General features: G+C 32.7%; 1 protein-coding gene across 3 annotated transcripts in view; it reads right to left on the bottom strand.

Annotated features, from left to right (window-relative positions):
• Window positions 1-4290: 4290 nt before the first annotated feature.
• Vps52 (vacuolar protein sorting 52) overlaps window positions 4291-15201 on the bottom strand; it is an 11265-nt gene continuing 354 nt past the window's right edge. The window contains exons 1-14 of one of the 3 annotated variants that reach the window (XM_027354091.2): window positions 13825-13964; window positions 11522-11678; window positions 10767-10859; window positions 10359-10534; window positions 10031-10128; window positions 9154-9307; window positions 8465-8597; window positions 8144-8332; window positions 7781-7936; window positions 7150-7304; window positions 6684-6771; window positions 6006-6209; window positions 5503-5680; window positions 4291-5058 (exon numbers count right to left, since the gene is read on the bottom strand). In XM_027354091.2, coding sequence (XP_027209892.1) covers window positions 4793-5058; window positions 5503-5680; window positions 6006-6209; window positions 6684-6771; window positions 7150-7304; window positions 7781-7936; window positions 8144-8332; window positions 8465-8597; window positions 9154-9307; window positions 10031-10128; window positions 10359-10534; window positions 10767-10859; window positions 11522-11659 — 2028 coding nt within the window. In that variant the 5' untranslated portion in view covers window positions 11660-11678; window positions 13825-13964 and the 3' untranslated portion in view covers window positions 4291-4792. Of the gene's footprint in view, window positions 5059-5502; window positions 5681-6005; window positions 6210-6683; window positions 6772-7149; window positions 7305-7780; window positions 7937-8143; window positions 8333-8464; window positions 8598-9153; window positions 9308-10030; window positions 10129-10358; window positions 10535-10766; window positions 10860-11521; window positions 11679-13824; window positions 13965-15201 lie in introns of those variants that run through there. The other 2 variants (XM_070125359.1, XM_027354090.2) reach the window with 2 other exon arrangements.

Below are 15201 nucleotides of genomic sequence, written 5' to 3'. Positions count from 1 at the left end.
GGATTGCCTCCAATTGTTGATAATCTTTTGTGACTTAACTGTATGTATTATGTAATCTTATATTTGTTATGGAATGTTTTGTATGAAGTTGTATGAATCAATGATTATTATTATCTTTCTCTTTTTACAGCTCTCAGGGACAGAAGATCTGGACAATGACATCGACGAGCTTCTGCATGAGTTTGAAACAAAATGTCAGAGGAATGTCCTTCATTGTGTACAGTTTTATTGATACACCAAATTGGAAGTAGGGTACATATCCCTGAAGATGGTCCATTCCCAGTTAGTGATTGTATGTAATGAATGTTAATGGATCGTTGATATTGTTTGAGTATGTGTAAATTGCCTGTGATGCTGCTGATACATTTTTTAGAATGTTGAGTTGCAGTCTGGACTCACACTTGTTACAGATACCAAGTAAGGTCTCTTGAGTCAACAGTCTGTGTGAATAAATTAAATTTGTTTTGTAAGCTAGCATCTTAATATTTTTACTTTGACCTTGGCCTTTGGTTGGAATTGTTAAATTGTTAAAATATTGTGATTTGTGTCCATAGAGAAAAGAACTGTTACATGCTCTTACAGTAAGAATATAGGCATTACTGATAATTCAGTTTTGTTTTTTGGTATCAGATTATTTTATATCAAAGTAAAAGTGATAAAGCAGGATAGAGAAAATGATAATAAACATCATGTAAATCAGATTTAATTTCTCAAAAATAATAGGATGGTATAGTTGAAAAATAGATAGTAAGATAGAAGACATGAGATTATAACGATGGCCCATATGACTTTAGTGCATTTAGGTTTGACTTGTTATTCCCAATTTGCATTTTCTGCTAAATGTTTTTTGAGATGCATTAGACTATTTCTTTACTGGATAAAATATTGAAATTGGTTTGACTGTCTTATCATTTAGTTAATTCAGTATTGATATTCAATAGGTTACTTACATATTTTAGGTGGCTTTGTTGTAATAGATAGATTTTGTTGTAATGATTGATTTTACATCTTTAGTAGAGTATCATTAACACTTTTTGCCAGGCTTTAGAAATTATCAGTAGAACATATTTGAGTGATAACATCCAATTTTATATAATGAAAAGGGTACTTATTAACAATTCTAGGCCCTGCTATTTGTCAATACTCTTTTTATAACACATGCAAGCTTTAAATTTGCTTGACTTTATGGATTGCTGTTTTGGTTGTACATTGTTTGGTTATGGAGAGGGTACTTCCAAATTCATACTACTAAGCACAATTTTAATATTTTAGATATTATTAAACACAAGCAATTCCTTAAATCTGATGAAATATATACTGTTCTGTATTTTAAAAAAAATTAAATAGTCCTTGTATGTAGATTCTTGGAAAGATTTGATAAAGAATTTTTTTTTTTTTTTTTATTATTATTATTTATTATTTTGATGTATATTATAGTCAAGAACCTTTTTTTCTGGTCTACCATTTTTTTTATTATTATCCATACAACTTTGATTTGATATTTAGGATGCTATAGCTGAACTTAACATGTATGTTTATTATGTGTGTTGAACCAAGACCAAGGTGTATATTTGTCATATTATATGTGAATTTTGCAATTTGCAAGACATGTTTTATTATCTTTTTTATGATATGCAGCATTTATTTTTTTAAATATTTTCCTTCTCTGTAGTATAAAATACAGCATTAAGTGCATATTCAAAGAACAATTAAATTGGTTATCCTTTCTGTTTGCCTATAAATTAAAAGAAAATCTTTCTCACAGAGATTTGAGAAAATAATTAGAAAGGAAGTGAATGTTAGCTAAAAGTTTTATTTCTGTAGATGTCCAAAACTATAAGCTACAGCATTAATTGCATATTCAAAGAACAATGACCTAAAGAGCGTAACACTACTTTGAAAAATTATAAAAGATTAGTAATTTGTGTATTTCTAATGATTTCCAGGAAAATCATTAAGTGTTTCTCTGAATATGAAAGTATTTATATTAACATAGACTTTGACATACCCACTTCTTGACAATGTCTCCTTAATATTTTAAACAAATACTTCTTGACAAAAGTAGATAAAGTAGAGAAAATTTCTATATGATAGAGAAACTTTTTTATGTAACTTTTAAATTCAGTAAATAATGGTCTTGTTTATGAGAGATAAATGATTTTAAGTTTTGAAACCATGTGGATAAATCCTGTATTAGTGACAAATATCAGTAACAGGAATGTTTTTGATTGACAGGTTTTATAGAGAAAAAAATATCAAATGTGTATACAGCAAAGTGTGGAATACCTGCATATTTATTTTCTTAAGGAGGGGTGTTTAGATAAATTTTTATCATAGAATTTAATTATTTTTTTCATGAAGTTTCTGTGGACATCATTCATTTTTCATAGATTATACATTTGCAGGAATAGTTCCCCATTGTAGAGGCTATTATTTTATATACCCATGTATTGCACTTCACTTATTAACAGTGATTAATTCAGTTCAGTATATAGTTGTTTTAACTTGGTTCCAGAGCACCTTGGAAGTCTTTAATGCTGCCAATGATTATCTATTTTGTCATTATATAGGTAAGTTTCTAATTAAGGTTTGATACAGTTCTTATACAAGACCATCCTTCATAGTAATGCCTAAAGAACTACAGACTTAAAGTGATTAGACAAATTAATCACTGGCTCTTCAGTACTTCATAATCAGTTCAACCAACTTTATTTATTAATTGACATATTTTTGATTGATGACCATTCAGTTATTATTTGTGAAAGTATCCCAAAACCTTTTGACAAAAAATAATGCACATCATCATCATATTGAGAAAACATCATCATGGCTAATAAACCCTGATGTGCTGAGAATAGTTGCCAGATTTACATGATTTTAGTGTAATAGTCTATTATCTGTCTTGAACATCTATGTTCCATAGCCAACAAATACTAAAAAAGTGTACAATTTGTAAAGCTGTATGATGAAACCATGCCCTGGAGAAATAGATAAAGAATCCATAATATTTTGTATACCCAGCTGATGCTACCTACATGCTACCTCTACAGTGAGATCCATATTTTGTATATAGCGAGAGGTAGCAAAATACATTTTGATTAGGATGAGCCTATGTTAGCCATGAATAGGCAAAATGACAGACTCAGATCCAAAAGGGTCTTCAGTAAAGTCATAGTAGAGCAACAGTTTTTGTGATTCAATTAAAATTTGTTTTCATTTATTTCTCATGACCCATTTATGGTGATGACATCTAATCACGCTATGATGAACCATTATCTATGCATGGTTAAGCTTGTTCAAAGTTGTGTGAGCTGAAGTCATTCTCTTGTGTTTATCCCTGGCTGTGGTCACTGAGCAAATACAGCCCTGTAAAGGTAGGTTTAAAGGTGGATTCACGCTGGGAGTAACGCTACACTATGCACTCAATGCAGATGATAGACACTCATAGTGTTATATGAATATTGAAACTGGAAAAGATCTGATATCTGTTTTCAAACAAGTATCATATTAGCAATAAGTAATGAAAGAGAATGGCAATGGGTGCACAAAATATATTTGGCTAGGAAGAAGTTGGTAAATATCAGCATCTTAATGCAAGAGGGAAGAAGAAAAATTGAAACAATATTTCAGATTATATCCTGGATATTTATAGGCAAATGTGTAAGATTTGCATTTTTTTTTCTTTTTAGAGAGAAAAAATCTTACCACTGGTTAACTGAAGATATGTAAATGTTGACCAAAATAAACAAGGGCTGCCAACACTTTGACATGACTTTTTCTTTCTTTCTTTTTTTCAGATGATATTTTGGTAATTAATACAGAGATCAGAATATATTGATCAATATATAGTTTATTCAAGTATTAACAATTGTATTATAAATACTCGACTGATAAAATTATTTCTTAACCCAATGTTACCCTATATATGTTGATATTGGTTTTCTTTCATGAGCTTAGTTTGCACATGATTCTACAAAGGCTTAGTCACCAAGAAGCCTGTGTGACCCTGAGTTTTCCAGAGAAATGTATATTTTTTCTAATTAATCTTGATATGGTTATTATTATTATCATAGTGTCAGTAATAATACTAGTAGTAATAAAATGTTAAAACAAATCTTTCCAAAAATCAAGAAAATGGGTAAACAGTTGAGATGGGTAGGACTAGTGACTGACCTCTTGATGATAGAGCACTTATAGAGCCATATTAAAAAATAAAAAAGGGGACATGACATATTTTTGCCATTCTGGCATCAGTGGGTTAGGAATATTCGGGATAATGATATGCAGTAATAATAAATATAATATTTCTCAGTATAATTTGGAATGTCATTTTTAGAATCTTATTTTACAAGCCCATTTCATAAATATTTCTTTATCCTCCAAGAAATGCTAAAGCTAGATGACTAAAAATTTAATATTTACAAACACACCATCCAATTGAGATTATCATGTCAACCGTTTATTTAGGTGATCACAATGTCATTGCTTGGGAAAATCTGCTTTTTTGTGGGTTAACATATACACTTTGCTTTTTACAAATGCAGACTTACCACAGAACCCCGTGATAGGGTCTGCTATTAAGAAAAAAAGTATGTGGGTATTACATGACCAAAATGATTGTCAGTTGTTTGACTTAGAGTATGCACAAGTATGACAATGCACTGAGTCAGGAACAACCTTACTTGCATTTAAACTTTATGAATTCTTGAAAGAAGGAACACAGAAAAGTGGTAAAAGTATTACATGTCTCTATGTTGTCTGTCACACCATGTTTACAATATTTGCTCATAGCCTAAAATGTAGGCTTATATTTCTTTGCTTCTACAATCAAGTGGTGAGAATTTACAATGTCACCTTTAATATTCAAGTGCTGGAATGCTTGATGTGCAAGGATTCTATTGAAAGTATGATGAGCAGTAATAAGAGTCTCCAGTGCTCGCTGCAGCACAACAGTCCCAGTACGGAAATTTGTGAAACACTGCATGACTTCATTATTCAGTCGTTCCACTGATTTTCGCCATGTAGATGAAAAGGACCTGACAAGTGGCACTACTTTTTCTGGAAAAGAGAAAATCATGTAAAAACATAAAAGATACACACAAGAAGACACATATTAATGTACGGAATTTCTTTTTTATCCAAATAATTTTTCATGTCCTTTTTCTTTTTCCTGAATCAAAAGCCATAACTTAATCTTAACATCAGTCTGAGACTAATAATGAAATACAGTAATTATGAAATCTCTTGGTAATATTCCTAAAAATCCAGTAAAAGTTTGCAAATACTCAAGAAATAGTTCTTAAAGCAAAAAAATGACTTGTAACATTGTAAATTAAACTGGAATATAAAATGTATTATAAAGACTGTTTAAATAACATTATCATTATCAAAAGAATAATACTTCCAGTAGAAGTATAATATTTGTTGTTTTTCCTAATTTTGTATTCCTCATGATATTGGCAAATAATACAAAATAAGATCATTTTAGAGTAAGATACTCACTTTCATAGTCTTTTAAGGCATCAATGTTATTGTTGGCAATAAGGTGATCTGTCTCCCTTACAAAAGTCAACATGCCCCCAAAATGTGGAGCAAGGACTTCCTCTATGTACTCTCCTGTACGCTGACCCAACAGCTCCTTCAGGCGCTCACACTCACGACTGTCCTCTCGGGTCTTTTCCTGGGATACATTAGTTCTAAACTTTAGTATTAATTACAAGTATATAAATGAATAAACAAATAACTAACAGAACTATGTACACTGAAGCAATTTTATTTAAATTTTAGTTATAAACTAAATGCCATTTTTTCCAGTGCTTTCAAGGCTAAGAATGCAGCTCAAGTAAAGACAGGCAGTTTAAAAATTTACACTTAATCCTTTCCATACAAGGTTCTATTTTATACATTATCTAGATATCACCAGTATATCAAGAAAAAAAAAGAAAACTAAATCTCTTAGGTTATATACATTGGTTAATTCACCTTAAAAATCAAATGAAACTTACAGACAACACTGATAGCATCATATCATAATTATTAATCAGGAAAATCAGCTGGTCTTTACGATGATGAAACACTGCTGCCATCTTCAGAATGACCTTTTCTACTTCATCCTGAAGCTGTAGCATGAGGGTATCAACACCTTCCAGAGGAAACTTCTCATGTAATACCATAACAGCTCCACTAAACTCTGCATATCTTCGGGTTATCTGAAAGAATCAAGGGTTAGTAAGGATTCTCAGTAGAAATATAGGTGTAGCCTTGTGAGATTTAACATTATCCCAGTTGTTATATCAAATATTATGTAGAAATGTAACTAGAGCTGTCAGTGGAAATTTCTTTTATTCATTAATGTATTTTTCAACAGTATTTTCAATTATACTGAAACCTGAAACATGCAACATAACTTTCAAGGAATGGAGGTTCCATGCTATTATAGGTCTTTACCATCCCTATTTCATCAATGCCTTGCTAAACTTTTATATGGGCTATTTAAAATATAGATAGATAGATAGATAGATAAATTCCTTACATGTAATTTAATACCTTATATTATGTTAGCAATCTAATTTCTATTTTTTTTCTAGTATGGCTGCCTTGCCCTATAACAGAAGAAACAGGAAGTACATAAACATAAAAACAGAAAATAATTTTTAATATTGGTCGACAAACTTCATACTTACATAATGTGGCCTCATATCTAGTGATGGCATTTTGGAGGGATCACATTCCTGGATACTTTGGATATTTGTCTTCACAACATATTCAAACCTGGTAAACATGTTTTTTGTGTCATTATTTACACAAAATTTTATGTAACATAGTTTCCAAGTGATTTTGTTTGAAACTCTTTGGCAACTCTGGTCAGAATATAATAACATTACAGAAGCCAAAGTTCATGAGCAATCTTAAAATAAAAGATCAATGCAATTTCATTCTGCACTTCACCAACTAAGATTCAAGGATTTAAAAGAGTTGAACATGGTATGGTAGCACTTCTAAAAGATAGTTATTTATAGCATAATGCTATTAAAATATCCTGCATACTGTACATATATCAAAATACTCTATCTTCCTTCACTATCCAATATCAACAAAACCAAATTAACGTCAGGCTTAAATTATTTCTTAAACTTCTATAATTCCCACCTTGGCCATATCATGTGAAGTAACTGTTCCCAGTGATTATCCAATGCTGGCACAGCTCGCTTATGACACAGAAGGCGGTACTGATGTATCAAATGGACACACAGATATAACGCTATTGAGTCATAGCAGCCCATTACTACTCCACATACTTCTTTCTGTTAAAAATAAATATTGGTAATTACAGCAATGTCTTTGAGTATTAATGACAGAGCAAATTCTAAACCATAATACCTTTCCCACAAAAAATTGTAAAAGGCATTTGCACTTAGTCACTAGATCACTGCAAAAAGAATATTCCTTAGGTGAAAGATTTTCATTTACTCATGATACTACAATATCTTTTAAAAAATTGATGGAGTTGATTATTTTATAGTTAACCTAAGAACTCATTTTCATTACATACATTTTTGTAATTGGACACATTATCCAATCAAACTATCTAAGCAAAGGCATGGTTACAACAGAAACCATTTCCTTTCTTCAAAATGGATATGTGCATTCTAAAATAGTTAGAGCAAGAATCAGACGTGTAACACAAATTATCAATTGCTCATAAAGTAAATAGTCATCTGAGAAAGTTTAATTTGAGAGAATAATAATGAATATAAAATAATAAAACTTAAAGGCTCACCTGGACATGTTGTAGTGTCTTGCCCATGACAGTTAAGAAAAGTTTTTGAGCATCACTATCTCGCACCATGAAGAACTCTGTGAGGAAAATGTATTCCCGGCACCCATTATCCATTAAGACATATTGCTGACTTCTGAAGAGTACTTCAAAAGGATACTGAAAAACAGATGAAATAGGTAAATAAAACTTTCAGTACTATCTAACTCTAGCACAACTTTCTGCCAACAGTACCATCACCAATATATGTTAAAACTATCCATAGTTTTATATCTGGTTTCTTTTTTTATAAACTTCATAATGCTCAATAACTGATATTCCATCACTTCATGTCTAAATCTGATATATTTGTCAATAACATCTCACCTTTGCTTCACCCTTGCTAGCGGTGTGTGGCACAATAATGTCCTGTGTAAGCCCTGTTGGAGAAAGTACCGAGTCTCTAGTTCCCAGAGTGAAAACTGTACCACGACTCTTTAAACTCTTTGTAAAAAAACTGTTTGCACGTGAATCCTCCACACCCATAAGGTCATCACGAGTCACTCCTTCCTCATACTGTAAAATAAAATAAAAACTCTAGGTAAATATCTTATACACTTTCATTTAAAACTTTAAATGTTTTTCCACTAATAACATAAATAGGCATAAAAATATATATATTCAATATCATGTAAGTTATTAGCCTACCTGCAACTTCCATAGCTGCTTTGTATATGACTGGAAGTATGAGCTATACACTTTACTCATTGTTTCAACATACTCATCATGAATTTCTGCAGCTATTGTTCTTGCATGCAGGAGAAGAAACTCAAAGAAGAACCTGTTAAGAAGGTAAAAAAATGTAAAAAGACGGAACTTGTGCAATAAGAAAATATAAACAAGTGGCAAACAAATTATTTACATATATCTAGTACAGTTATGCCATTCCTTATCTTACAAACAAACCTACAAGTGTTTTCATAGTCTCAACCCACTGCACACCTAGGATAAACTACCAAGTTGGGCAAAATCCAGGCTTGCTATACATAACCAGTTGTTTGTCCTAGTTCCATGATTTAAGCTACTGTTTGTTGTCCATCCTTGGTCCCGTAGACTTTATTTAAAAGAGTATGAAAAAATATATTTTCAGCCAACTTTGAAGGTTGTGTCTCTACATGATGATGCAAGACACGTGACATTTCTGCATCATTTAGTGCACCATGGAGAACAAAACTACACAAACTGTCAAGACCCAGTATGCTTTAACAGCTAGATGCAAAGGATTATTATATTCGAAGCAAGTGATTTTCAACAAAGATGACTGTGACTAAAAAAAATCCTACTTCTACAATAAAAAGGAAAAATGTCATTATAAACTAGATACACCTTTTCCTCACTTGTGTTTGATCATAGCATTCTGAGGTATCTGGTAGTTAGACAAAGGTTTGCGAAACTGGTACACCTTCTGCAGCAAATACTCTCGAATCTTGCTTACTGCTTTGACTGTTAGTTTATCAACAATATCTTGTACATCTTGACATGAATGAGCATCTGAAAATAAAATTAAGGACAAATTTTTATCAGTACAAATAAAGTTGAAGAATTCAAACAATACCTGAATTTTTAACTACTGTTAATTGCTTGTGTCACAAAATATCATTTACATGCCAAAATTATACACAATATTTTGTAACATTATATGACTGCAGATCAACAATATAAAATAAACCACAAGACTGAAGCTGAGGTCACACAAACATTCTTTTTTTCAACAACAAGTTTGTGAATATCACCCAACTTTTGAAGTTACCCCCATCCTATATGCTGTTTATTTCCCTGCTTGTTGGTAACATGGGCAAGGAGAACTGCTGCTTAGTGTGCTAAATTTCCATCAGCAAACATGATAAGGAGATCCTTAACTCTGCCATCACACTCCATTTGTTAACAATAACAATGTTAAAGCTACTTGCAAATTAAATTATGTATAGAAATAATAAACACAATAAATATTAGGATATAAAATAAAGTCTTGTATTAATTGAAATAGAAATTATCAAAATTGCAGACACATTTAAGTATCAACTAGCAGACTGTAGACTCTCTTGCTATGCCCCATTCACTAATCCAAATGATCCATACCCCTGTATACAACCTCAAACAAAGTTGCTACATGAAGAGGATTATTCCAAGTGAGAGATTGAGGGCAGTGGGAAATTTGCCAACCTGTTGCTGATAAAATACTTGTGTGACTCAGGCAATTGTACCATATGTTACCTCTAAAGTTTTGTTCCTTAATAAATTTGCTCTTCTGATTCAGTGCCTTCAGTTGTTCCATAAAGTGCTCATCAGTCACAGGAGTGTTCAAGATGTGACTGAAAAAAGTACACTTACACTACAGGCTATAGACACTTGACATCTTCAAACTGGTAGCTACATTTTCCTGTTCTTAAAAATACAAACACATGCACACACACACACACACAGAAATATACCTATATTCAATAAATTATAATATTTTTTATTGTAATAATATACAAAATCTAATGCTAAAAGAAAAAAAAAAATTCTAATTCATAAATACCATCCTCAAGAGTCCACTTACTGTATCATCACCTCAGGGACCATCAACTGATCAATGAATGCAGATACTTCAGAATGAACCTGCTTCCTGTTTGTAAGCTGGACATTAATGGAAGCTGATTGTTCTTGCAAAGACTGGATTTCTTGACTAATTGTTGACAAATGGGTCAGAAAACCTTCTAGCATTCCCTGCATATTCTGTTGGTAGAATGTAGCATGTGAAATAAACATCTGAGAGTGACTTTTCATACAAAAAAAATATATATACACCTATTGTGGTGGACTGAAAATACAATCTTACATAATATATATGAAATAACCATATAGTATAACAACATTAGATATTCACTCTGAACCTATACTTAAAAGAACTTTCTGAATACCTAATTCAAGTAATAACTTTGTTTTAAAAGATCATCAAATGACTTACTTCCAGTATAGAGTCACATTCTGTTATCTGATGATGGAGCGCAGCTATATTTTGTGCTTTGTCAATATAATCTTGGATACTTAAGTTCTCCAGCTGTTGGGAAAATTAGGAATGTACTTGCTTTTAAAATCAATATCAAAGGAAAACCTGCAGGGATTTACAATGGATTAGAAAGAACAGAACAAATTGGGAAGAAGTAACAGAAAATAGAGTGATAAAAGGGGAAGTAATAAGGAAGAAAGAGATTGGGCAGAAATGGAAATTGAGAAAAAACATATCATCATTACCATTACAACACACATAATAATCAAACCTGCTACTCATTTATTATCATTACTAGTGTCCCAACAATTATTTTCATCATCTTAACAACTTGCAATGGATCATTAACAATGTGCTAAGATAATACACAGTATATAAAGGTGATACACAAAAATATGACTACAAAATGTAGAAAGGTATGAATATATATAAATAAAATAGTGATTCATGTAATTTTGGAGAACAATTGGTTTTGTGAATTCTCATTCAAAAATTTTCTACATTTGTTACCATGAACTCTGTTCATCAGCACAAAAATCAAAACAAACTCTTATTTTAATAAAAATAATTTTCTAGATATACGATAATAACCAAATTTAATGGACATAAAAACATTAATTTTTAATACATAAGAAATATAAAACTGGAACCAAAACAAATTTATTTTGCACAGCACTGTTGTCCCATATCCTCCACAAAATAAGGTCATTTACCTGTCTGAGGTCCTTTTCAACAGACTGAGAGTACTGCCTTAGGTCTGTGCCTGATGTGAGAGCTTCCTGTATCACCTCATCTTCCAGCTGTGCCCTTATGCTTGAGTCAACATCGTCGGTTCCTCCTGCACCAACCATTGTGATGCCTACTCTGAGACTAGAAAAACAAATATTATTCAGAAGAGAATATCTGCAATTACAGCATTTACAATTCAATTCGCTTAACCCCTATGGACCATGCTACCTTAATTAAAGATACTGTTAAATTTTACTTCAACTTTGAATCAGCTTCTCAAAACTAATATATAATTTAACTACCTCTATTTCAATCTGAATGGGATGCAATATGAGTGAACTGATAAACAGATTACTATTTGGCATCATTCCACCAGCTGTAAGGCCAGAATCAGCTATCATGCCCATCCCATCCCCCAACACCCAATTTGAAACATAAGCTCTGTGCATTAGCCTATATAACTTACTGTATGTCTTGACTACCTGTAAATGGTCATCTACTCCATTCATTCTTCTATAAGTACATGGAGTATTCTTTGCAATCCCAGAGAGGAATATAAAAGAAGAAATACCCATTCCACGGGGGTCACAGGAGGCATAAACCCAACATCAAATCATAGGTATTACTGGAAAAAGGCATCACCATAGAATCAATCAAAACTAACCTTACAGCCTTGAAGATATTTAATCAATGACCACTTTTCATTGAATTAACTTGTTTCGCATATGAATAATAATAAAGTTATTTAATTATCAAAATAAATAAAAATAATATTAAAAGGAAGAGAGATTCACACGATCGTTGATGGTATACTAACCAAATTCTCCACTGTTTATGCGCAGGGTCTCTTGTACCCGTTCTGTTCCTGTTATTTCACCTGTGACATCACAGCCAGTGTCACAGTTTCATTGGCCAATTATTTGGCGGTTTATTTAATGGCCATGGGGAAACATGGCACGAGAAAACAGCCATTAAATGAACATTGGCTTAAATAGGAGCTATGAAATTCAATTTTCAAATTAGTTTCGCCATGACTTTCGTGTGTGTTGGATATCGTATCAAACCATTCCAAGTTATAATAAATTAATTCCAAGATGATGAGGCTAGCTTGAAACTATTGCATGAATTCAGAGTGCTACCCTCTGAGGTGTCCTGTGTCCGCCCATCACATAGTTCATGCTCACGGAGACCTCTCCAGCGCTTCCGTTCCCGCAAGCCGTTCCATTGGTCTCGACAACACTCACCCCGGCCCCTCCTCTGCATAGGTATGTTTTAGGTTTATTTTCTTTGAAGTGACTAGATGTACAGCGCTTCGATACGAACGGCACGTGGGAGCACCCGATGCTGACTCTGTCTGACACTCTCTCCTGCCATGAATACGTGGAGGATTATTTGTTTTTCTGGGTGGGGATGGGGGGGCAATAGCCCCCCAAACAGGGGAGTCACAGGGGGCACAGCCCCTTGCAGTGTGTAATTTTTGTACTTATGACCAATGTGCAGGACCTCCTGATGCCAAGTCTGTCCGACACTCTCTCCTGCCAGGAATACATGGGATTCTTTGATTTCCTGGGCAGGGGTTGGAGTGCGGCAGCTCCACCGACTGACTTAATCGGTAACATGATTACAGCAGAGAACGAGAATTCCATAGTGCATATACATGATATCAAGAGTGGCATGACTCTGCTATGGAAAAGACAATCTAGTCATTTCCAATGAAAACGAACAACAAAATCAACCAAACCAAAACAATAGAAATCAAACTTATCTAGTTTCGTCCCGAGAAGCGTTGGTGACGCCTTTTTCCAAATTTACTAAATCATTTCGTGGTATGTTACTTATTGCGATGCGCATAGATACAGGGAAATGGACACCGCCGCATTTTCCCTGGAACCTTTCATGCCCTCCCCTGCTATCAGGGCCAAGTTTGTCATTAACGGGGGGTTTCCACGCAATAAACACTATATATTAGTAATGTGGACAGTGAGAGGAATCCAACGATACCAAAATCGTCGATATCGGAGAGGCGGACGTAATACTGAAAATTACCCAACCCAGTATTTCCATAATATTCTCCCCTGCTATGGGACCCAGTTTGTACAAAGAGTTAAATGAAAAGTAAATGACCTCAGAATTCCATATAACATATTCTAGACAAGTGAATTCCAAGAATTTATCATATTTCATTACTGTGAAGACATTTTGCTTTGCAATATTACAGGTGCACTTACAGAGATTTTCTCTACTAATTCTCCCAAAGCAATTAAACAAATTCAAAGTTCATACTCACAAAAACAAAGATACCTATATTTTTGGGATACACTTTTACACGTCAGATTGTTGACAAACTGATGCAGAAACAGAACAGGAGGGAACGAACAAGAAATAAGGTTGCCGAGAATAGCGAACAGAATTTAGCGAATACGAACCGTAAAAGTCAATATTTTCATCCGGGGATTTGTACAGCCGCACGATTTGAATTTTTCTATTGCCAATGTTTCAAGGAAAAATTATTGTTGCATTCCCATGCAGATCTATTTGTATGCATACATACATAGATACATACATACCTACATACACACACACACACACACACACACACACACACACACACACACATATAAATATATATATATATATATATATATATATATATATATATATATATATATATATATATATATATATATATATACATATATATATTATATATATATATATATATATATATATATATGTGTGTGTGTGTGTGTGTGTGTGTGTGTGTGTGTGTGTGTGTGTGTGTGTGTGTGTGTGTGTGTGTGTGTGTGTGTTGTGTGTGTGGTGTGTGGTGTGTTGTGTGTTGTGTGTTGTGTGTGTGTGTTGTGTGTTGTGTGTTGTGTGGTGTGTGTTGTGTGGTGTGTGTTGTGTGTGTGTGTGTGTGTGTGTGTGTGTGTGTGTGTGTGTGTGTGTGTGTGTGTGTGTGTGTGTGTGTGTCTGTGTGTGTGTGTGTGTGTGTACATACATACAGAACATATATACGAGTATGTATATATATATATATATATATATATATATATATATATATATATATATATATATATATATATTCATATATATAATATATTTATATATACATATATACATACACACACAAACACACACACACAGACACACACACACACACACACACACTAACACACATACACACATATATATATATATATATATATATATATATATATATATATATATATATATATATATATATATATATATATAGTATATGTGTGTGTAGGTGTATGTGTGTGTGTGTGTGTGTGCACGCGCGCGTATATATATATATATATATATATATATATATATATATATATATATATATATATATATATATATATATATATATATATATATATATATATTTATATATGTATATGTGTGTGTGTGTGTGTGTGTGTGTGTGTGTGTGTGTGTGTGTGTGTGTGTGTGTGTGTGTGTGTGTGTGTGTGTGTGTGTGTCTGTGTATGTATGTATGTATCTATATATGCATGCATGTATATATATATATATATATATATATATATATATATATATATATACATATCTTCGTACTAACTCCTGCCCTCGTTGCCCCTGTGGTTAGTGGGTGGCTGTGGGAAGAAGGGCATTACAAATATAGCTCCCCACC

Source organism: Penaeus vannamei, chromosome 9 (assembly GCF_042767895.1).
Source record: "Penaeus vannamei isolate JL-2024 chromosome 9, ASM4276789v1, whole genome shotgun sequence".
NCBI lineage: Eukaryota > Metazoa > Arthropoda > Malacostraca > Decapoda > Penaeidae > Penaeus > Penaeus vannamei.
The sequence above is the reverse complement of the archived record's forward strand: the minus strand, read 5'-3'. Positions and strand labels throughout refer to the sequence as shown.